Source organism: Sinohyriopsis cumingii, chromosome 8 (assembly GCF_028554795.1).
Source record: "Sinohyriopsis cumingii isolate HCF-2022 chromosome 8, ASM2855479v2, whole genome shotgun sequence".
Lineage (NCBI taxonomy): Eukaryota > Metazoa > Mollusca > Bivalvia > Unionida > Unionidae > Sinohyriopsis > Sinohyriopsis cumingii.
Genome location: NC_142968.1, coordinates 95,245,922 through 95,269,446, shown reverse-complemented (window position 1 = coordinate 95,269,446; position 23,525 = coordinate 95,245,922). Strand labels below are relative to the sequence as shown.

The following is a 23,525-nucleotide window of genomic DNA, read 5'->3' as shown; positions in this document are numbered from 1 at the left end:
TGTGTGCTAAATTTGAACATGTGTTAATTCACATAATGACGTTATGTACTGGCTTCAAGTGTACAAATCACCGATTGCCCATAGAATACTGTGGTTATTGTGTATCCAGCTGCTATCTTCAAACGTGTGAATTGCAGGCGACTGATTGAAAGTAATGTTGTTTGTTTAACAGAGAGAGAGAGAGAGAGAGAGAGAGAGAGAGAAACAATATAAAAAGTTTCTTTTACAATTTGGATGATATGTGCGATGTCGGTTTCAGTGTATTCTTTTACAGACATTTCCAACCTGTACATTAGACATCCTACTGCTCTAAATGTTATGAACTCTGAAGAATGACAGATACCCACAAAAATCTCAGTATTATACCGTCTATCATTCGTGTGATTGTTTTGCATATAGACCACGCCGGCAAATAAATATATTTTAAAGGGTGCTATCCATTATTTATTGTGCGATAATTTGCAGTTTATCGTATAAGTTAAATCTGTAATGATTGTTGGCTTGTTGTTTGTTTTTATACGAGGACCAGATGACTGGATTGTATCATTAAAAGTTCAAAGTTCAACAAGATTATCTTTCTTGCTTCAATTGTTTGTTATATTGTTCTTTAAATATTTGTAAACGAAGAAGACTCTTATGTACGGTAATTGGGGACAACTGTAAAGTAAATGACACTTTTATAATTAGTTTTCCTCTTTTGCGAATCATAGTTGCAGAAAACTATATTATTGAAGGCAATACATAAAACATGAATGCAGATTTGTCAAGGAAGTATTGAGCATGCATTTCATGGTTGATTGAAAGGGTGCACTCACGTTATCTGCAAACAAACGCAATTCATTCTCTCTTTAAAAGAAGAAAATAAAATTATAAACCTGTGATCTATACAAAATGGTACAGAAAACCTACGTAGAAAAGTTGCCGCCAGAATCATGTAAAATGTGTATCTCTCTCGTACTAAAATGTTGTACGAGACTGCTAGCGGTGATGGAAAGACGAAGTATAAAATACCCTTGATGCATAGATTATGTAAAAGAAACATAGTCCGGTTCTCTTTATTTTTCACCTTAATCTGTTCATTGTTTCCACTGAAATTGGTTTAGTTTCTTTCACATAATCTTTGTATCTCTGATATTGGCCGCCATTTTGAAAATCTTGCTTATCACGTATCTCCAATCGGCAGCTTCTCAGTGTCCTTCGGAAAGGCAATTAGCTCTCATTCTTTTGCTACTCCTTCTAAACTGAAAATCTTTTTAGCAAGGGCGTTTTCACTTGAAGACGTCTTGTGATGTGTAGCTGGCCCTAAATGAAAATGGCGACGATTAGACTTCCAATATGGTTACAATTTTAAATCGTCTTGTTTAGGTTCCTATTGGCACAGTTATAGTCAATAATATGTTTAAAACGAGTTTAGAACCAGACAGACCAAACAAAACATGCTGAAATGATGGCCACAATCCATCTGGTGTAATCACCAAAGTATTTCTTTTGAAACGAATTTTGTTTTAAATGAATATGGTGCCATTAATACGTCCAGTATGCCTACCATGTATGTCATCTAGAACACATTATTAACAATGCTGCTCCTGAATGAATGGCTATATTGACATAATGTTTAAAGAAACGACTTCTAATAATGTCTATAGTTGGTCCTAAAATCCGACACAATTACTAATCTGAAACTATTGTCTTCGCTCAGTGTGAGATATAGTTTCCACACTGAGCAGTTAAAAAAATATCAGTAAAGAAATAGTTCCACCTTGAATTAATTTCATTTCTACCAGTAAAACGTCAGTGACATTGGAGCGGGTTTAAACCTTTTATCTGACCTCCCCTCCACACAAAAATTGACGTTGCACTTTAACGTTTTGTCGAATGTATTTTTCAAGACATTGATTTACTGACTTTTCTTGGAATTTTGGTGGACCAGAAACGAAATAAAGTAAATAATAGCTATTTAAAGGAATGTGCAATGAAATTCACAAAACTTAACACCTGTAGCCGAAAACTCACGTTATCTCTTGGGTTGTTACGATTTGCAAAGTTCATTAAGTTTCCTCAAATGATCTCTTTAAAAATCTGTTGAATCTATTACAACGGTTTTGTGCCATTGTTTATTTTGGACAAAAATCTGCATTGTTGCGCTTTATGCAGGGAACCAAGAAGAGATTATAATGTGGTCAAGGAAGTCGAATGTGTTAGTGCCTCAATAAACTGATTGGTCTATAAATGTTCCTACATGTGGTAGATATCTATTTTACAGCTGATTTTTGTTGTTGTTGCTCTTTTTGTTCTTTCTAGCAATCTAGCATGACGTGATGGAAAAGACCATGAATGTTCTGTCTGTGAAAAGTCGCAAATAGTATTTTCTGTAATGATATTTTTTGGTCGATAATAGCGAAATACGGAAATGTTCACTCCGGTCTATTACCTGTCTATTCCAATATTTTGTCAAGACCCCTATGCGGGATGCTTCTGTAGAAGGGAGTGTTCAGTGATTTCATCACCATCGCTATGTATTATCGGCGAAAATTACTGGGATTATTGGGGTTGTCTGTATGCGGAGGTTGTGTTATAAGGGTCTTACTGAACTCAAAGCATGTTTTAGCGGAGAAAAAGGCAAAGCCTAACGATAAAATCGACGAATTACGGGAGTTAAAGTTAAAAAAAGCTCAAGTAATTTTTCGCCATGGAGCTCGAACGCCGATTGCAGTCATTCCAGATATTAACCAGGTGCATATTTTAAGGATCTCTCTCCCTCTCTCTCTCTCTGTCTCTCTCTTTTGTTTGCACAAACAAGCAAAACGCATGCCGAATTCGACCGATTGACGAAAAACTGAAATGCTTGCCATTTGGAAAGAGGCAATTGTCACCAGAATATAATTATGTTCAAAATAATATTAATTTTGTGTTACGGTATACCACTTCTTGTTTTTGTGATTCGCGATATGACGGCCCGGCTGCACGATTTACCCAAATACTGCCAAATGATAACATAATATTTATAGGTTACTGCATTTGTATGGGAAAATATAAACTCGTTTTTGGATGGAATATTGCACGACCTTGGGAGTTCATATTTGCCCGTACAAATGCAGTGACCTTTTTATTATATGCTCATCTTCTTATTCTACCTAAGGCTTAATTATATAAACAAAATACACTACAAAAAAACAACATAAATGAATGTATGTCGTATTCCAAACTAAATACACAAGCGCAGATTTATCATTACTTTTACACAACATCATTATTAATGCTCACATAACTCCGCCCAGATAAATTTGAACTTAGTTGCGCACTCGACATAACTTTCGAAAGAAAATGACGTGTCTGGTTAATATTGAAATTTTCGGTCATGATGTGAATGAATGTGCATTCAACAACTTCAATTTGATCTGGAATGAATAGATTTGGTATTTTCTTTCGATTCAATGAAAGTTTGTGATTTTGGACTAGATTCATCTGTGCAAATTGTACATGAAATACATCGGATTGAAGCGGCGCGGGAGAAGCGTGTTTACATCTGCAAGAGTGTTTGTTCTGTCATTGACTATTTGAAATCATTATGTGGGGAAAATATGAAGTGTTTCAGTTGCAATTATCAAAAAGACGCTATTGAATTTAATATTTTTTTCATTTTCAGTACAGTAAGGAATATTTAATTGCACTTGGAATATAGTTGAAATTACAGTACAATTTCAAAATATGTAATCATGCTTGAGAACTCATGACATGGCTCATGTAATTTGGATTTGCAGAACTAAGAATTTACATTCTGAGGAAATTCTGTATGTAAAACTGTAAGTATATTTTTGCCATTCTTATTACCAGCTAAAGGAGACAGTTTTTGTCTTTATAGCTTGCGTGTTATTTGTAGGTACCAAGCAATTTTATGAAATCTGGTGTCTAACGCAAAATGTGAAACAATGTATCAAAAAGTTAATGTGGAATGTAGCAAAACAGTTGGTATGTTGCAGTCCACGAAACACCTTCTTTAGTTCATTCAGAAACAAATTTAATCAACCAAAACATATTATGTCTACTATGCGAATGTACATGATTTGTTTACATATTAGTTCCTAATACAGTATGGGGCACACATGGGTGCAATATGAAGGTGTGCAGTATCGTAAAATATTGAACGATTCTGATAATGTAAAGTTAATGGAGAAAAAAATGAGCATATAATAAACCCCAATACTGATCAAATGTACCCAAATACTGTCCAGAAACAAGCACGTGAAAAAATTTACAACTAAATAGATTTCTAAATTCATTGCAATGTTAATTCTGGGTTAAAATGAAATACGTTAAATTACTAAAGCAATTAGAAATTCTTTGTACAAAACATAACGAACATCTTCAATTACCATTTGCTTCGAAATTATTGACAGAGTCCAGGACGACATATATGTCCCTAAATTGCATACTTAATTATTGATATCTATAATCTAGAATGACATTAATTTTTATTTGTGGGCACACCTTCAACATTTAGATATAATTAGCTATTGGTCTTCAGTGTGTCTTCCCCTCCATGGTTCATTGTTCTAAACATTCAAAGGTTTTTATGTGTTTGTGTTCCTACCCTCTGATATTTGTGTATTGTTTTTTCCCATAAACAATCAAAAGGAAGTTTGAAAAGAAAATGTATTTATATGATCATTTTTGTTGCGATGGTTTCTCTTAATTTGCTACATTCTTGGATGAGTTGTTCTCTGAGCTTCCTGTACATACAGGACCTTTATTTCCTCCTCTCCCAATACTTGATAAGCTTTATTCTGTAAAACTTGTTATTTGTTTTGTACTATCACCCACTGACATATATGTCTGTGGATAATTACATAAGATAATCCCTATTTCCAGTGATCGTGGCCAACAATCATCCATGTTTGCTATGTATATGCTATAATGTTTTGTCTGCTGTATAGTTTCTGTGTCTGAACTGGCATTTGTTTAGTTTTAAAAAATTCTTTTAGTTATTTGATGTTTATTTTTCCTAGAAAAGATATGGGCTGGGTATTGAATTAAAAATCATATTTTATTAAGCAAAATATTGCAATATTATTGCAATTTATTGATTTAAGAAAGAATTACAGATTACTTTTAATTTATTGAAATAAAATGAATGCAAACTGCAAAAAGGTACTTAAAATTTACTTAGTAGTAAAATACAGAAGAGAAAATAAAATAAAATGCAGTACAGTAGTTGCAATCTAACACAGAAATAAAGAGTTATAAAGAGTTATAATTTATTTCTTTTGTCTGAACAGTTTATGGTTTACTTTTTGATAACCATAAAATGCATGAAACTGCAGATTGGTCTCTTCGTTGTCATTTTACCCCTTGTAGTTCAAACTGAACTGCTTTGAAAATCACATTATGGAACTTACTTCATATTATTTTAAGAAGATAACATGATTTGGTTTTAGGGCTGAATGTTCTGCATTTACTCTATCTCTAGCAGTGGAGAACACCCACTCAGAAGGGACACTTGTTGCTGGATGCACAATAAGCATTTAGCAAGCTTAGCTAATCAAGGAAATCTCTGCTCGTGATTTTTCCACCATTGAAGAGGCTTTGAATCCAAGGGAATTGGCGGAAACACTATAGTTCTTAAGCTCATCTTCTAGTTCTTCTATTTGTGTTTTTGAAATCTCAACACCAGTTATATAGACATCACCAAGAAGTTCTTGCATGCCAGAACATCAGGTACCTTCATCTATCATATCACTCTGACCAATGTCTGACTTGAGCTTCTTGCAAACTGGTTGAACATCCTTAGCAGCAGAATTAACAGACACACATAACTGTTCGGTTAGCTGTGGTAAAGGTGGCAGTTCTGACTGCCCACTGTCACCCACAGGTGAGTGATCAGTGTCATGTTCAGCCTTAATTTTAACAATGATTTCTGATGCATTCTGCAAAATTTTGGTAAAGGTATCATTTCCTCATGCATCGCTGAGGAAAGGTAAGGCTTTAAAACGTGGATCGAAGGCAGCATCAATGGTGAGAGGTTCTTCTTGATGAGTGTATCTATCCTGAAGGTCATCAACCATGGCCCTTTTCATCTGAGCTCTTACTGGAGAGTCATTATCGCTACATCATTATGTTGGAAAATGCTGTCAATAATTTTGCGATGAAGAGGCATGATAACAGAAATGGTTGGAACTGACTCAGCACAAAGAGTGGTTGTCACCACTTTAAGAGGTTTTAGACAAACCATTGCCTTGTCTGCCAAGCAAATGTTATCATCTGACAATGTGTTACTGCACACTGCATTTCAAGAAACCTTGAAATTATGTCATGAGTACTGTTCCATCCAGTGGGCACCTCAGCTATAAGCTTTTGATCTGGTAGATCAGCAATTCAGCCTGGCTTCGCAGTTTATCTGCTGCAGTTGTACATCGGTGGAAGAATCTATTTGATAAATCCTGCTGAGGAGAATTTTAATGTGCCTAATCTTTAGACACTTTTGTAGCAGGTAAATTAATTGTATGTGCATAGCACTTGATGTGAAAGTTGCATCCTATAAGAGTCCCTGTGTTGTCCATGTTTGATGCATATCTGATACAATATATGGTATGGGGATAGACTGTATTTCCCATTCTTTGAGGGCCTCATGAATTGCAGCAGCTATATTCTCACCTGTGTGCCCTTCATACATGGGCCGAGTATGAAGAACATAGTTTATCAGCTTCCAGTTTTCATCAATGTGAGTTGACGTGATTGTCAGATGTGATTCAGTTGACCTCAACTATCTGTTGTCAATGCAACTGTCTCAGCATTTCGTAGGTCTTCTGTTACCAGTGCCTTGACTTGAGCATATTTTTGGAGGAATCATCACCTGCAAACTGCTTTCTACCTGGAACATTATGTTGGGGTCCAGTATATGTAAAAGGTCTCTAAACTCTAGCGAATCCACTATTCGGTATGGACATATGTCCTTTATTATAAATCTGCACACCTTGTCAGATATATGTAAAGCATGAGAAGAATGTGAGGGGTATTTTGCACCAGTGAGCCCTGGTAAGGGTATCTGGATTGGCTGTGACGTTTTAGCTTAAGAAAGATTGGAGGTATCTTCACATGATGAACTCGCATTAGCAGGTCTTGATGATATCCTGTCTGCCATCTTGAAATAACCATATTTCCTGGGATGGTGCTTGTTCCTGTGGTATGCTAGATTAGTGGTTTCACCAGAAAACTTAACATGAGTCTCACATAGTCGGCACACAGCAATTGCCTCATCAATTTTCTCATTCCTTTTACTCTTTCTTAATGCAAAATTAGTCCATAAGACAGACCGCTCTTTTGAATTTTGCACCAGATTGTATCAGCCATGCTTGAAATCTTCCTCAAGGTCAATGTCATTTAGTCATCAGTGTCAGCAAGGTGCTTATTTGTTGACAAAAAGAAGTTAAAGCTTCAAAAAGAAGGAGATTCACAGATATGTAACTTTTGATTATCCATGCTGCAGCTGCTCAGGAAATGAAATAGAAATGTTGCTGAAGCTGATTACCAGAGGTAAAGGTATAGAATTCAATACGTCATTGTCAATCAGAAACTATTATAAGTAGTGAAATATGTCATATTAATTTATTATAATAATTGAGATTGTTTGCTACTTATAAAAATTTATGTCAATATCACATTATATTGAAATAAGAAAGTTATATCGTGATTATTGTATCATTGGTTTAATACCACAATATATTATCATGCACCCCTAGAAAAGTTATGGACTCTGACGATCCAGACACACACACACACACACACACATATATATATAAATGATTAAATAAAATAAAAAATGCCAACACATAGAATGTATGACCGGTTTCACTTTATTGCTTCAGCAGACTATATATATATATATATATATATATATATATATATATATATATATATATATATATATATATATATATATATATATAATGCAGAAAATGAAAATTGAATTGATTCTAAATCTGAAAGAAAGATATGATCAGTTAGAGCAATATTGGTCATACAAGTAAACACATACAAAGATCTGCAAAGAAAATTCAAAAAGGTTATTGGATACTATTGTACTGGACAATTTTCTTTACTGTAGCTTGTTAAAAATTTGCTACACATTTGTCTACCCGAGACTAGGTACATAGACCCTGCTTTTTAAGTTGCACAATTTTGAATTTGATACCTATTGGTTTTACATGCATGAAAGTACTTTTGATTTCCCAATGCAAATTATTTAGTTGTTAATACATGAATCTACAATTTAGGATGTGTAATTATAAAGAGATGACAAATGAATAAATTGATACAGAATATCAAAACTCTTAATATTTACATTTAAACAAAGTGAGAAAAAAAAGAGATTAAAATCTCTAAGTCTTTTCTTTTAAGATTTACACATAAAACTAACATGGAAAAGATAAAGAGATAAAAAAGATATAATAGATTTAGCTTAGTACTCATTTCTTTGCATCTAATTATGATACATATACAATGTATATACAGATCAGTCCACAAATGTGCGCTGCCCTGTCCCAAGAGTTTTATAGTCAACATCGTGGCTTTTCAACGAGTATATTGGTTAGGCTTTCTCGCAAGACAAATTTGCCAAACCAACAGCATGGGACAGCTTAAATTTTACAAGTGTTTTTGTTGAAAATCTTTTGAACTGACCTTGTAATGTCGCAATGCTAACTGAGGTAGCGCTTATGTACATGTATCAATCTGATTACATTAGCACTTCACTACCCTATACCTTGAATGTTGTATTGACCTTGTAGTGTTGCAATGCTAACTGAGGTAGCGCTTATGTACATGTATCAATCTGATTACATTAGCACTTCACTACCCTATACCTTGAATGTTGTATTGACCTTGTAGTGTCGCAATGCTAACTGAGGTAGCGCTTATGTACATGTGTCAATCTGATTACATTAGCACTTCACTACCCTATACCTTGAATGTTGTATTGACCTTGTAGTGTCGCAATGCTAACTGAGGTAGCGCTTATGTACATGTATCAATCTGATTACATTAGCACTTCACTACCCTATACCTTGAATGTTGTATTGACCTTGTAGTGTCGCATTGCTAACTGAGGTAGCGCTTATGTACATGTGTCAATCTGATTACATTAGCACTTCACTACCCTATACCTTGAATGTTGTATTGACCTTGTAGTGTCGCAATGCTAACTGAGGTAGCGCTTATGTACATGTATCAATCTGATTACATTAGCACTTCACTACCCTATACCTTGAATGTTGTATTGACCTTGTAGTGTCGCATTGCTAACTGAGGTAGCGCTTATGTACATGTATCAATCTGATTACATTAGCACTTCACTACCCTATACCTTGAATGTTGTATTGATCTTGTAGTGTCGCAATGCTAACTGAGGTAGCGCTTATGTACATGTATCAATCTGATTACATTAGCACTTTACTACCCTATACCTTGAATGTTGTATCAACAGTAGACAGTTTTTATTCATATAAATTCAATATCTTTGCATGTACTGTTCATTCTCTCAACATTTAATTAGATATGTTTAGAATGTTACATTTGCATTTGCAAACATTTAAATAAGTAAAGAACTATAATGACCAACATATAGACAAATAAAATGTTTCTAAATCTTAATTTTGTATCAGCTGTAAATATTTTCTAGTATTGTAAATATATAGTGTCTCTGTACCGCTTTTGTACATTTAGTTTTTCTAGTACTCACCATATGTACATATAAAATATATACTCACAATTAACTTTCAGCAGTTGTTTTAAATGACATAAAAAATTACAAATACTGATGATATTCCATTGTTTTGACAAACTGCTTTATTGAATATTTAACAATTCATTAAAATGTTCAGTGCAAATAGGTAATTGGAGATGTTTGTTATGTTTCATACAAAGAATTTCTAATTGCTTTAATAATTTAACGTATTTCATTTTGACCCAGTACTTAACTTTGCATGAATTTAAAAATTTATTTTGTAGTAAATGTATCACATGCTTGTTTCTGGACAGTATTTGAGAGTATTTTCGGCAGTATTTTTATATATTTGGGTAAATCATGCCACCCATGCCAGCCTATCCTGTGTACAGCTTTGTGTGTGTGTGATTTGAATTTTTAACACTGCTTTAATAATTTATCAGTCATATCGCTATGATGTCTGCAGTGTGGCAGTTTATAGTGATGCCTAGCACTGGGGCATCATGTCTCAGACATGTAGCATGATGTCCCACCCAGTCACACTATCCTGACACAGTTTTGAAAAGATGTAAAGTTCAACTTAAAAATGCCAATAAATGGCAAGAGATATTAAGCAAACTAAACTGATCTTGTAAAAGTTCAACATTTTATAAAAGACATAAGCTATTATGTGGAAGGGAAACAACTAAAGAATTCAGAAACAGACTATAAGTTGGGAATTTCTTGAGACTCCTGTTCTAGTAGCAAGTTGACATGTTGGGTAGCAGACAATTGTGTACATGTGGGACAACTTCTTGCAGAATTGGAAACTTGGATTAAGATGCACATTTTTTTTAAGGTAAACATGAATTTCCGTCTTTTAAATAATGTTGTTTTTTTTTTGTATGGTTCTTAAAAGATACATATTAAGTAGGATTTTCTGGGTTACAGGTTCAAGAAGGCCATGGAGTGGGTCTTCATGTTGACATTTATAAATTATATTTTCATTTGCATATAGAGTCAAAATGTGGGATATTTTTGTACACTATATGAATATCACTTTTCTTATTTAAAGTACGATCATTCTTTCTTGATACAAAATGGAGTTTTGACCCCAAATAACACGTGATCCTGTGTTTACAGAAATGACGTATCGTATTGCACAGAATTACCTGACACGCAGAATTGACCAGCATAGAGAGAGAGAGAGAGAGAGAGAGAGAGAGAGAATGTATAGCATGTATGCTGTATCAATGATATACCACAATATATATACAATTTTCATCAAAAGGCAACAAGGTTTGAACTCCACACTGCTAGCGTTTCTGCTACAAAATGTAGCACTATGCCTTTTCTTTTTGTTCACAATCACATTACAAATGGATAAGTTGATTGTTTTCTTTTTAAGTTTCTGTTTTATTCACATTGATTAAATAATCTAAGATACCCTTATGATTTAAACATGAAAGATTGTTTTATGAAGAAATTAGAGCACTATGAGCACGTTAGCTTCTTGTCAGGTCAGAAAGGTCAGGAATTCACACACTAGCATATGGAAATTAGTGTGGAATAGAAATTAAGAGAAATGATGAACCGGCAAGAGGTAGTTAAACATTGTAATATATTTACAGTTGATTCTGCTTTAAGTACTACTGACCATTAAATTCTCTCTCTCTCTCTCTCTCTCTGCTTCTCTCTCTCTCCTTTTCCTTTGGACAGTTTGACTTAACTTTACCATCATTCATAGGTCCAGAGACATCGCTGAATGACACAAACAAAAAAAATCACCAATACTCGTATTTTCATGGATTTTTGCCCGTATCCTTCTACAGTTGTCAAGAGAGAGAGGAAGCAGAGGGGGCTGCCATTTGTACATTTTCATATTTAAGTAATAATCGATTATTAGATTTAAGAAATGACAACAACAAAGCAATAAATATTTTACAGTATGTGTGCCTCATAACTGACAAATTTAATGAAACGTTTTGATCAGGCTATTGTAACTATGTATCATGTATATTACGAGCACTGTAGACAGGTCCCAAGGAAAATGTAAATATACCATTACAATGAACCATAGTCATGTAGGTTAATTGGTGCAAGTTCAGTTTTATGGTTTTCATCCAACCCAAAATGTTTTTCTCTCTCACTCTATATTTCTGTGCTTGTTGCCAATTATGCATGATAGGGATGACTAAGGAACGGAATGAAGAAAGGATTGCGAGGAAATTGTGTTCCATGTTAAATTCATTTCGAAAATGGGGACTATCAGTAACTTTTTATCGTTATTTTCATATGTTATTAATGATTAATGAGTGGAAATTCGTTATTGATATATAGGCCAATAGTGTTGGTATATCAACACTTTAAATGCCATGTTATTTTTAATGTATGTGGTATATATATGTGTGTCTATATATGTATGGATGTCTGTTGTTGTAGGGTTTAACACCATTTTTCAGCACATGATAGGCTATACATGGCGGCCAGTATTAAGCTTTCTCACATACCTACATTGGCCGAACATGAGACTCGAACCTACACGGACAGAGGTGAGATGGCAGTGATCCGTGACGGAGAGCGCTTTAGACCACTCTGCCACCCAGGGCCCCATGTATGTACATGTGTATGTGTGTATATATATAGAGAGAGAGAGAGAGAAAGAGCTGTATCCCTGTCTATGCCTCCCTCATTTAATGGTCAGCAATTTTCTAAATTTGTGAAATAAGTATAATGTGTTTCCCCCCTCCCCGACAGCATTAATACAACAGTATAAGACATCCATTCCAATGATGTTTGATCTGACGTTATACTTCCAGTACAGATTTGTGTAGCATGATCCACATGTTTTATCGATAAAACGGTGAGTTGTTATACAGTTAGGCATGGGTCTGTCTGGTATACGTTTCAGTTGTGATTGTGAACCTAATTTAAAAGAATGATAAAATATGAAGTTGAAACAGGAATGACTTTAAGTATACCAACATGGACTGATAGGAATCTCCTACCCAAAAAAAACTGCATCAAGAATTTGTTAATAAAATGTGAAATGTGTATTTTGAAAGCAGTGACCTTTTGCTGGTTCTCTAGGCTCCTATGACTGCTACCTATCGGAGTATCTACTATTGTGCTACTGGAAATCAGTACTAAACCTAATCCCAACACCCAGGCCTGAGTGGCCGAGTGGTCTAAAGCGCTCTCCGTTACGGATCACTGCGATTTCACCTCTGTCTGCGTTGGTTCGAGTCTCGGATTCAGCTAATGTGGGTATGTGAAAAAGCTTGCCAGTAGCTTCTCGTGGGTCGGTGGTTCTTTCCAGGGTTTTCCTGGGTTCCTCCACCATTAATACTGGCCGCCATGCATAGCCTATCGTGTGCTGAAAAATGGCATTAAACCCTACAACAAGAGCAACAACAATATCATAATCCCAACACCAATATTCACAAACCCTTTAATAAGAACATTGTGCTGACACATACTGTAGTCTTGCTGTTTAGACTTAGATTATAAATGAAGTACCTCACCCACTCTGAAATTTCTCCAGATACATAAAATAGTTTCTGAAATTGTGTTTTCTAATTTTCTTTGTTTTTAACACTCAGCACTGAACTAGCTGTAATTTTAACTTGTCAAAAAAAATCAAGTGAAACTGCTTTTTGCCTTCTGGTTGCAAGTAAGTACGTATGCTTGAAATCGTTAAACATTCATTTTTAGATTATGCATAATAAATGAAATAATCATTGTATCATATACACGTATTGTAAATCAAATGAAGATTATCACAGTTCAGCCTGGATTAAAAAAAATAATCTGGTCTTTATAGAACAGTACTGTTCTGCAGCTTGTACTTGATGCTATACTGTAATATTTGACAAACCCCTTGGCAATTTACACACACTCCACCCTTCCAATTTTAAAATTAAAAGTCTTAAGGATATAACAAATACACAAAACTTTGTAATTTAATTCATCCATTTGTAATTTCAAACCCGATTGTTACGGGCGGGGGGGGGGCTAGCCAAAAAAAACGATCTTTACAGTCCTCATTATTTTTTGTGACAAGAAAGGGAGGGTTTCATTACATAATCAGTTTGACTATAAATTGGGAGATATATAAATATTCACTGTGTTTCAGTTATGTCCATTTTTTGTGGTTTTATTTTGGCCATGCATCAAATTGTTCTGGTACATTTAAATTAAAAATGTAATGTAGCTATTGATAAGATGGTTGAATTTTTAACCCACTGTCAAGCAAAAATATGTCAGCAGGTGTTGTGTCAGCCACTGATTCAGCTGGAACATACCTTATAAGTTATAGTTCTTTGTTGATATACTTGTAGATTAATTTTGTATGTGTCACAATTTCTCAATGTATAAAATTCCAATACCTAAAATTTCAATACATAATAATAATAATAATAATAATAATAATAATGAGGACTTTGTATAGCGCCTAATCTTTAGAAGCTTTAAGCACTTTACAACATAAGACAACACCTATAAGATAAGAAACATAATAATAATACAAAAACAAGCAACATGAAATTAGAAAAACATTAAAAAGTAAAAAAACATGCTGAGAATATTTCAGGTAGGAAACATTATTAGGTCTTTAAGTTTGTTCTTGCAGTCGAAATAAGTGAGTTTTGAGAGCCCTCTTGAATGTGATCACTGTGTCTTTGTGTCTAAGTTCAGTGGGCAATTCATTCCATGTTGCTGGGCCCTGGTATGCAAAAGAACGCTGTCCATATGACTTTGTTTTCATAGTGGGAATAATGAGTATATGATTGTCAGAAGAGGAGCGTAAGTATCTTGCTGGTGTGTACACATGGGTGAGGTCAGATAGGTATGTTGGACTAGAGTCCGACAGTGAAATGTAGCACAGAGATCAAATTTTGTGTTTGATTCTGGATCGAATGGATAGCCAGTGTAGGGTACAGAGCGGCGGGGAGGTGTGCTCTGATCGTGGTACTCTAAGTATGATCCGAGCAGCTGTGTTTTGAACTTTTTGAAGTTTCTGGAGTAGATATTGAGATGAACCAGACAGAATTGAGTTACAATAGCCCAGGGGCCCCGAGTGGCCGAGTGGTCTAAAGCGCTTACCGTTCCAGATCACTGCCATCTCACCTCTGTCTGCGTGTGTTCGAGTCCAAGGCTCGGCTAGCGTGGGTACGTGGGAAAGCCTGCCAGTAGCTTCTCGTGGGTCGGTGGTTCTTCCCTGGGTTTTCCAGGGTTCTTCCTCCACCAGTTATACTGGCCGCCATGTATAGCCTATCTTGTGCTGAAAAATGGCGTTAAACCCTAGAACAACAACAACAATACAATAGTCCAGTCTTGATTTACTAATGAACACACAAGTATTTTGGTGGCATCAACTGAAATATATGTGCGAATTGAGCTGATGCTTCTCAGCTCAGGATATGCAGCCTTGCATATGTTCATGACATGTTGGTGCAATGTGAGAGTACTGTCCAGAGTAACACCTAGGTTTCGTACTGATTGTGTGAATTTAATGTTGGCGTTGCTGATATTTATTGTTTGAGGTAAAGGATGTGAATGAGAAAGTCTTTGTGTTGTGATCAAAATGGCCTCAGTTTTATCATCATTCATCTGCAGCTTGTTACAAGTCATCCATGATTTCACATTAGAAATGCACCTCTCTACACCTTGGATGGTAGCATCAACTTCAGTTGGGTGGCTAGATTTGTATATTTGGGTGTCATCAGCGTACAATTAGTGAGACACTGGATGATGATCTATGACACTTGAGAGCGGCCGAGTGTACAGAATGAAGAGAACAGGTCCAAGAACAGACCCCTGTGGAACACCACAACATAGATCAACTGGGCTGGAGTGTATTCCATTTGCAGATACAATTTGTGTCCTGTTGACCAAGTAGGACTTGAACCACAGTAAGGTTGTATCATGAATGCCAAATACATGCTGGAGACGGTGAAGTAATATATCATGGTTTATTTTGTCAAATGCTGCAGACAAATCAAGTCATCATGACTGTAATCTTTCCGCTATCCAACGGAGAGAGAATGTCATTAACTACTGTTAGAAGAGTAGTTTCAGTACTGTGGCACGGGCAATATGCAGATTGTACATTGCTAAAAAGACTTGTTTGAATTTAGATGAGATACAAGCTGGGATAGAACAACCTTTTCTAAGATGTTTGAAATGAATGGGAGATTAGAAACTGGGCAGTAGTTCTTTAAATCGTTATGGTCTAGTGTTGGTTTCTTCAGCAGAGGCTTTACAATGGCGGATAAGAGAGAGGAATTAATAACATCAGTTAGTGAAGGCAATACTGGATCTAAGCACTCAGTAATACTTTTTAAAATTTTTTGTCAAATATGCGAATGCAAGAATTTCATGGCAGTGTTGACCAGCTGTCAGCTGTTGTTTTTCTTTCAAAAATGTTTGAGTTCAAGAAAATGAATCCTGAAGGTGCTATTACATAACTATGAGAATTAAATGCATGCAAAAGAACAACCATGTGTACTAGTTTTCAAGTCGAGTCAAGCTTCAGTCAGCATAGATTCTGATCTGTTGACACTTAATGTACCAGTAGATTAGGGCCTGTTTGTTCTAGTGTTTGCTCCTAACAGATTGCATAGACCCAGATCTGTTGCAGTTGGACTAGATTTATAAGTGGTTATATACTGCAGGTTCTCTGTAGGTCATTCTTTCTTTACAGACCTATTTTCTACTTTCAGGCAAATTACACCAAGGATCAATTTTCTTTTGATGTAGCACATACCATTTTTAAGTATGATGAACTCAGTCTAGATGGGAGACCAAAGACACATTCAGCCTATGATGAACAAGGTGATAAAAAGCCAAAATTGAAGGTGAGAAAAGACAGGGAAAAGCCCTATCAGAAATATAGTCTTGTTCCAAATTAAGTACTCCATTGACAAATAATAATCTTGCATTGGAAATTAGAGCTCAGGGTACTGCAGAATATTTTGTAATGCTTTATACCACTGTGTTTCTGAACATGCCACAATGCATACCACTGTATACCACAGTATACCGCAATGTATACCACAGTATACCGCAATGTATACCACAGTATACCACAATTTTATTAGGGACCAACAATTAAATGGTCTAGGGCAGGGGCCTGAGACATTGTTTAATTTCTTTCTGTCAGATGTTCCAAAAATATTTTGATTTGATTTTTAGCTAAATAACACCAAATTATATCTGTGATATTATTTGGAAAAAAGATATTAATTATCTTGAAAATAAGTAAAGAAATTATTTCAGCTCAAAGAAAATCATGGTCCTACCCACCACCCTGAAAATTAAATTGCTAACCCCTTATAGGACATGAATTTACTCTGTGTAACTGTTGTATAAACTGCAGTCTAAAAGCTGTAACTAAGGTGGGATGATTACACTTACGCTATAGCTGATACTGTTAAAGACTTTCAGGATCCTATTGATAAAAATAGAAAGTGTTGATACTGAAGCCAATAATTTACTGGCTACACTATTAGTATACAGTACTTACAAACTATTTATATATTTTCATTACAAGAAATTATTGATTGCAGTGAACTTAAAGTGATCATTTAAGCATTTATTTTAAACAAAGAGTCAAAGTCTTAGCAAATGCGGACTAGATCTTTAAGAATCATTTGGATATTTTTTTTAAAGAAAATTCTCAACAATATTATTCTGTTTTCTTCTTTTTGTTTTCTACTTGAACAGTAGCAAGAATTTAAAATTTAAACAAACCTACAATTCCCAGCATGTTTCAGGAAATGAAAAAGTCTTAACAACAGTAGTTTAACAAGATGTAACTCTGTCTTTGCATCACATTCATAACAGCTGCTGCTCTCTGTGATACGTCAGCCTTTATGTTGCAGATGTTTGTCAGTTTTATCTTATGATTTACTAAATTCCACAGTAATATTATTAGACAAATTGAAAGACCCTACACTTAAAACTTGCTCCTTAAAAATTGTATCAAAAAATAAAAATGCCATAGACCAAAGTTTTGAAACTCGGAAGCTGAAGTGATGTTTTGGGTGGTTTTGTTTTATTTATGATTTCCATTGTGGAATATCTCTTCTCATTGTCATAAGTACTGCAGCTTGGAATGGTGTGCATAGTTCAAATTTTTTGTTTCTTCTTCTGATTTCTTAAACCTTTTGTTTAAGGTCATTGTGCCCAGAATTCAGTACTTTGTGGCAATTAGCAAACTCATCTGAATATCAAATGTTGTAGCCATGGGTTCGATCCCCGGCCGAGTCATATCAAAGACTTACAAAAAATGGTACTAACAGCTTCCTCGCTTGGCGTTCAGTATTGAGAGGTTAGTGTTATGACTGGTTGGCCTGGTGTCAGGATAATGTGACTGGGTGGGACATCATGCTACATGTCTGCAGCATGACGCCCCAGTGCTAACATCACTATAATCTGCCACACTGCAGACATTGTAGCGATATGACTGAAAAATTTTTAAAGCTACGTTAAAAAGCCAATTCACACACACACACACACACTCCCTCTCTCTCTGTCTCTCTCTCTCTCATGTATGCTGTGCTCACCAGTTTCATCTGAGAACTCATCGTCAAGCATTTTTTCAAAGACGTTTTTGTCCACCTCATCAAACTCAAATTTCCTGGCATACATACTGTAAAATGCAATGACAAAAGCATCAAATTTAATGAAATATGACTGCATTTCTTAAACTTACAACTGTGTATTGGCATTTTTTAATAATTTAAAATGTATAGCAATAAATAATTCCAGATATTTTATAAGTGGACTGTTATTTAATATTTCAAGTTGTAAAGTAGTTCCAGTCTTATATGTACGATGTGGAATTTAGGTATGCAACACAGAATCACAGATTGAATATCCTTTTTTCACACCAGATCAGCCTTGTAAAGGGGTCCGTAATAAAAATACATTTTTGTATTATTCACCAATAATATTTGACATAAAACCATTTTGTAAAAGCAAATTAATGTATTAAGATAATGAAAACCTGTTGTTAATGCCATGTAAGTTATAACAGATTACTCAGGAATTTCTGTACATTACTGACTGACATAAATTAGCGATGTAATGGTCAGTGAAAGAGTATGATAGTATGTACCACCAGAAAAATTACCCTTTTAAAGGTCAAAGCTATGTGAGATTCTATTAAATTGGATTTTTCTTAATCATTTCTTTAACACATTAACCCCTGGAGCTTTTTGTCATTTTTGCCTGAAAATTGAGTTGGAAACACATTTTGAAAGCTATTTCTGAATAGACTCGAAAACACCAAATCCCCGGTCATCTTTCACTAACATACTGCCTAGTTGTGTTAGAAACATGGTTTTCATTGGCTATTTGACTCGCGCATGAGCAGAAGGGTAAAAGTTTTTAAATTATATTTTTGGTGCTAAACGGAGCCATTATTTTTGTATTGAGACCACTCTTTATTCCAAATGCCCATCTTATCCTACCTTTTGCAAAGGCTTATCTGTCTGTTTCCAGTTCATACCGGTTTGCTTTAGATCTGAGACCAAAAAGTCTAAAATATGGACACAAAATTGGATTCCGACCACGGGTGAATTTTGGGTTAAAAAAAGTAGGGTCCACAAAATGAGTTTTTTTAATCTGTTTTTTGTAGTTCAACTAGATATTCCAGATTATTTGGTATCATTGTAGAGCTACATCTGCCTACCTTTCTATAATACCACCCACTTTAGTGTATCTTGCATGACCATGACGTTACAGAGCTCGGCAGTAGGCTACTACCTCCTGCCCTGTTAAGTCGTCGCTAGGGGTTAATGTGTTAAATATTGCCCAGATTCAAATTCGCTGAGAAAAGGCCATAATGTTCATTTTATTCTAATGAAAATCATATATATTGTTTAGCAAAATCTATTCAGGAGATTTGAGTTCAAACCAAAGGATTTTCATGGACCTGATTTTTAGTATGCAAAAAGATAAAAATGACAACTATTTAACAAATTTCCTTTTTCTGTATGTAATTAATATGTACATCTCAGCACATCAGTCCTTTCAGAGTAACATGTTGCCTTACAAATTGTTGATCTTATTGCTGGATCCTGATTTATCTCAGGATAGAAAATGTCTGCATTGGAATGTAGCAATTATATTACAAATCAGTTAGGTTAAATTGTTTCCAGCCTGCAGGTTGAGTTTCTGAGTGCCTGCCAAAACTGCTCAAGATTGTTGCTAGCTGGGTTGAATTTGGGGAGTACACTTTAAAGCTGACTTTACAGGAATGGCAAAATGTATATTCATGTCCCATTGATCTTGATTTCAACCACTGAAATTTGTTTCCATCCATTAATGATTTCATGTGATCTTTCACTTGTTTAGATTTTGGCATTTTAACTACCTACTACTACCTTGTAAATCTGCCATCCATGATTACAACTTTGTAGCTATAAAGCTGAAATGTTACATTTGGACAAGATTTTATATGGTATTTTTATTTATTTTTCTACCTGTAAACTTGTCACTCAGTGGCTTTTATGTGCATAATTTCAGAACCTGTTTAGATTGTTGATTCTGAGCAAGAAATAAAATTGCCCTCTTTGGAATACATGAATCCTAGATTTAACTCCACAAACAGCATTGTATGTACGTATTTGACTTATCATGCATTTTTTTGAACACCTTGTCTTTTGAAATAAAACAGTTAAGGTCCGCATAAATATACTTAAAATAATTCTGTTTTGTTAAAACTTATCTCAGAAAACAACTCCTGCAACTTGTCTCAGAAAACAACTCTTGCAACTTGTCTCAGAAAACAACTGCAGTTTAGTGGCATTTAAGTCACAATACTGTAAATATCTCTTACATTTTTACTTTCTTACTTAGGGAGATAGGGTATTTGTTGATATTAAACTTATTGGTTTTGCTTCTTTCTGTTACATAGTTTTAGACCTAGAGTCTAAACAGCATTTAGATAATGGGAGTAAAGACGCTAACTCAGGCAAGGCTTTGGGAACTTATTTTTCTAAACATACTTGGGCAAAATGTCAGGTAATAGCTGACATGATTATTTCACCAGAATAGGCCCCACATGTGCTTCCTGGTTAAAGTAAGGAAAAGTCGAAGACAGATAACTGAAATACTTGTTGATGATAGTAATAGAATGAGTAATTGTGTTGTTGTTTACCATTATGTTGTATTTTCAGCTTAAAGTTGATGGATGGTGAGTCTGCTTTAAAAAATGCCATTCAGTTCCTTCATTATTTTATAAATAGAATATGCTCTTTTTGACTTAGTTAGCCGTGGCAACAACACTATTTATTTTTAGATATTCCTTTGGATGGAACATGAATGTAAGATTTTATTTATGCTTAAACAAAATAGTGGACTTGTATTTTCAATAGAACAATTGTTTTTTTTTACAGGAATTTCACACCAAAGGCAGATTTCCACTGTCATTTTTTAAATGGTACAATTTGTTAAGGAGTAGTTTTATATTAAATCTGTATCAATGAATAGAACTGATTTCTCCAGAATTTTCACATGATGTAGGAATTCTATCTGCCTTTTTTGTAAGGGGGTATTTTTCAGGTTAAGGTGTATTTATTTTATACGTGAACTGTATCTTTGAATACACTGCATGCAGTTTTTGATTCAATAAATGTTTGTATGATAAAAACTTTTAATGAATAAAGATGAAACTTAAAATTATTTGCTTTCATTATCATCAGAGCAACAGTAGTCATGTTACTGCATAATGTTGTATGCATTAAAACTGCATGTAATAGTTCAGATATTACCAGCAGATACTAAAAACTATGTAACTGCCATTGCATAACCTTACCAACTCAGTTTTGGTCCTTGAGCTTTCAAATGTAGATTGAGTTGTTTAATATTTATAAAGCTTACAGACCTTGTTAGGCTCATTGCAAATTGTGATTTTCACATGATTGCTGATTTTTAAAGAGGTGTGCCTTAAATTTAGTCTGGATGAGTTGCACATCTTGGAAAAGAAACTTTTAGTTCATTTGAAAATAGCATTGTTTAAGTTAGAAATTTAATTGGATGCTTCATATTACAATTCTGTGGTCTTAAAATAAATAATAGATAAGAGTGAGAAGCAACAAGTTTTGTTAAGTTCTACAAACAATTTATTTCCCTAAAATACAAAGTGAAAATTTACAAAAAAAGAACTTGTGGTATAATGAATTAAATCCCAAATAATACTGAATTACAGACACAAATCCTATTGATTAATGTTTTGCATAAACTTTAGTGGAAATCCAAATTAAATCCAATGCTGAAAGTGTTGATGTGCCTGTGAAGGCCCGTGTAATGGCAGTGTGCAACAGGCTTTTGTTGAATCACAGTATAACAATCCAGGAATATATATTTATTCAACATTTTACTCAAAATTCAAGTATTCAAATATCTATTTTCAGAAATATTATTTTTGATGACCACTTTGTATTTCCAGTGCATTAATAATAATATATAGAATCTATGTTGGTGTTTGGACAAAGACAAGGAAATCCCAGTCAAGGGATTACATTATTTGTTTCCCCACGAGGCTTGCCTGGTGGAGAGGCAGTGTAACCCCACAACTGGGATTTACTTGTCTCAGTCCAAACCCCAATGTATATTATTTTTCTCACCCATTGTTTTCCTTTAAGTAAAAAAACTCTTCACTGGTGTAATATAATTCTCGTGCAAATGTTTACATGTTGCTCATTAATACAAATATGTTAATGAGGGCTGTGGTGTGACTGTTGCATCCAAAGTACACAGTTTATATGTTTGAGCAAAGAAAAATGGCAAAATAAAACGTTGCATAGTAATGAGGTATTATCACATTTAATATATGGATGTGATATGAAATTGACAATAAATAATTCATATTTATTACAAGAAACTGTTTCATTTTCTTCAGTTCCAATTTTGAAATATTATATTGTAAATGAAATGATACTGGGTACTCAGCTTTACTGTTGTTATACTTAGTACAAGCTGTACCGAAGAGTAACATGTTGCATTAGATTATTCATGGGTAATTAGTGATCTGTGTCGTGTTGTTCTTGATATTGATTGTAAAATTACCCCTGTGCATGAAAGACCATCAAATACAGAAACTGGCGGATAACCATGTGCTAAACTTTCAAGTTCACTGATTGTTTGAAGAAAAAAAACTTCTGTCTTGGAAATACGGCAAGTGCTACAGTGAAATTTTCTTATGGATTAATGTGTTGACGGATAAATGATTCTTTCTGGCTGGTAAGTGCATTATTTGTCATTAATTTTGTAGGTATATTTTATATTCAACTGGGGCACAGTGGTGATGCTTAACAAAATTAGAAAAATACTGGTTTTATATAATAATTTCTGGCTGTTACTAAGTTTTCTGTAGTTGTTAAGAGAGTTGGAAGGCCATGAAGTGAATAGGTCTTTAGTCTATGTGCATGGATCAGTGTTTTCTGTCATAGTTCATTTCACACAGCATTGAGAATTTTATCCTATCTGTAGCACAGTCAATTTTCAGGTGAGCATCATTAAATGTAGCTAACAGTATATAATATGTTTCACACAAAATATTTAAAACTATTTAGTAGCTTTAGTTACATTTAATGACGCTGACCTGAAAATATACTGAGCTAGGCCTGCATATAGGATAAAACTGACCATGCTGTGTGGAACGAACTAGCATAATACCAAAAAGCTTGACATCATATGCTTGTGATTTTGACTCTCTCGAGATGATTTTGTATGGTGTGTTCTCAAAGATAGATTGACCCCTAAGTTGCTATGTTTTTGTTATATATTTGTTTTTGTTGTTGTTTGATTTTAGAACAAC

General features: G+C 34.5%; 1 protein-coding gene across 1 annotated transcript in view; it reads left to right on the top strand.

The window, feature by feature from the left end:
• The first annotated feature begins 2,495 nt into the window (after positions 1 to 2,495).
• The window catches only part of LOC149794172 (lysophosphatidic acid phosphatase type 6-like), a 68,636-nt gene continuing 47,606 nt past the window's right edge, over positions 2,496 to 23,525 (top strand). Inside the window, exons 1-2 of the mRNA XM_089968277.1 lie at positions 2,496 to 2,733; positions 16,420 to 16,554. Of these exons, the coding sequence (XP_089824403.1) occupies positions 2,515 to 2,733; positions 16,420 to 16,554 (354 nt within the window). The 5' untranslated portion in view covers positions 2,496 to 2,514. The remainder of the gene's footprint in view (positions 2,734 to 16,419; positions 16,555 to 23,525) is intronic.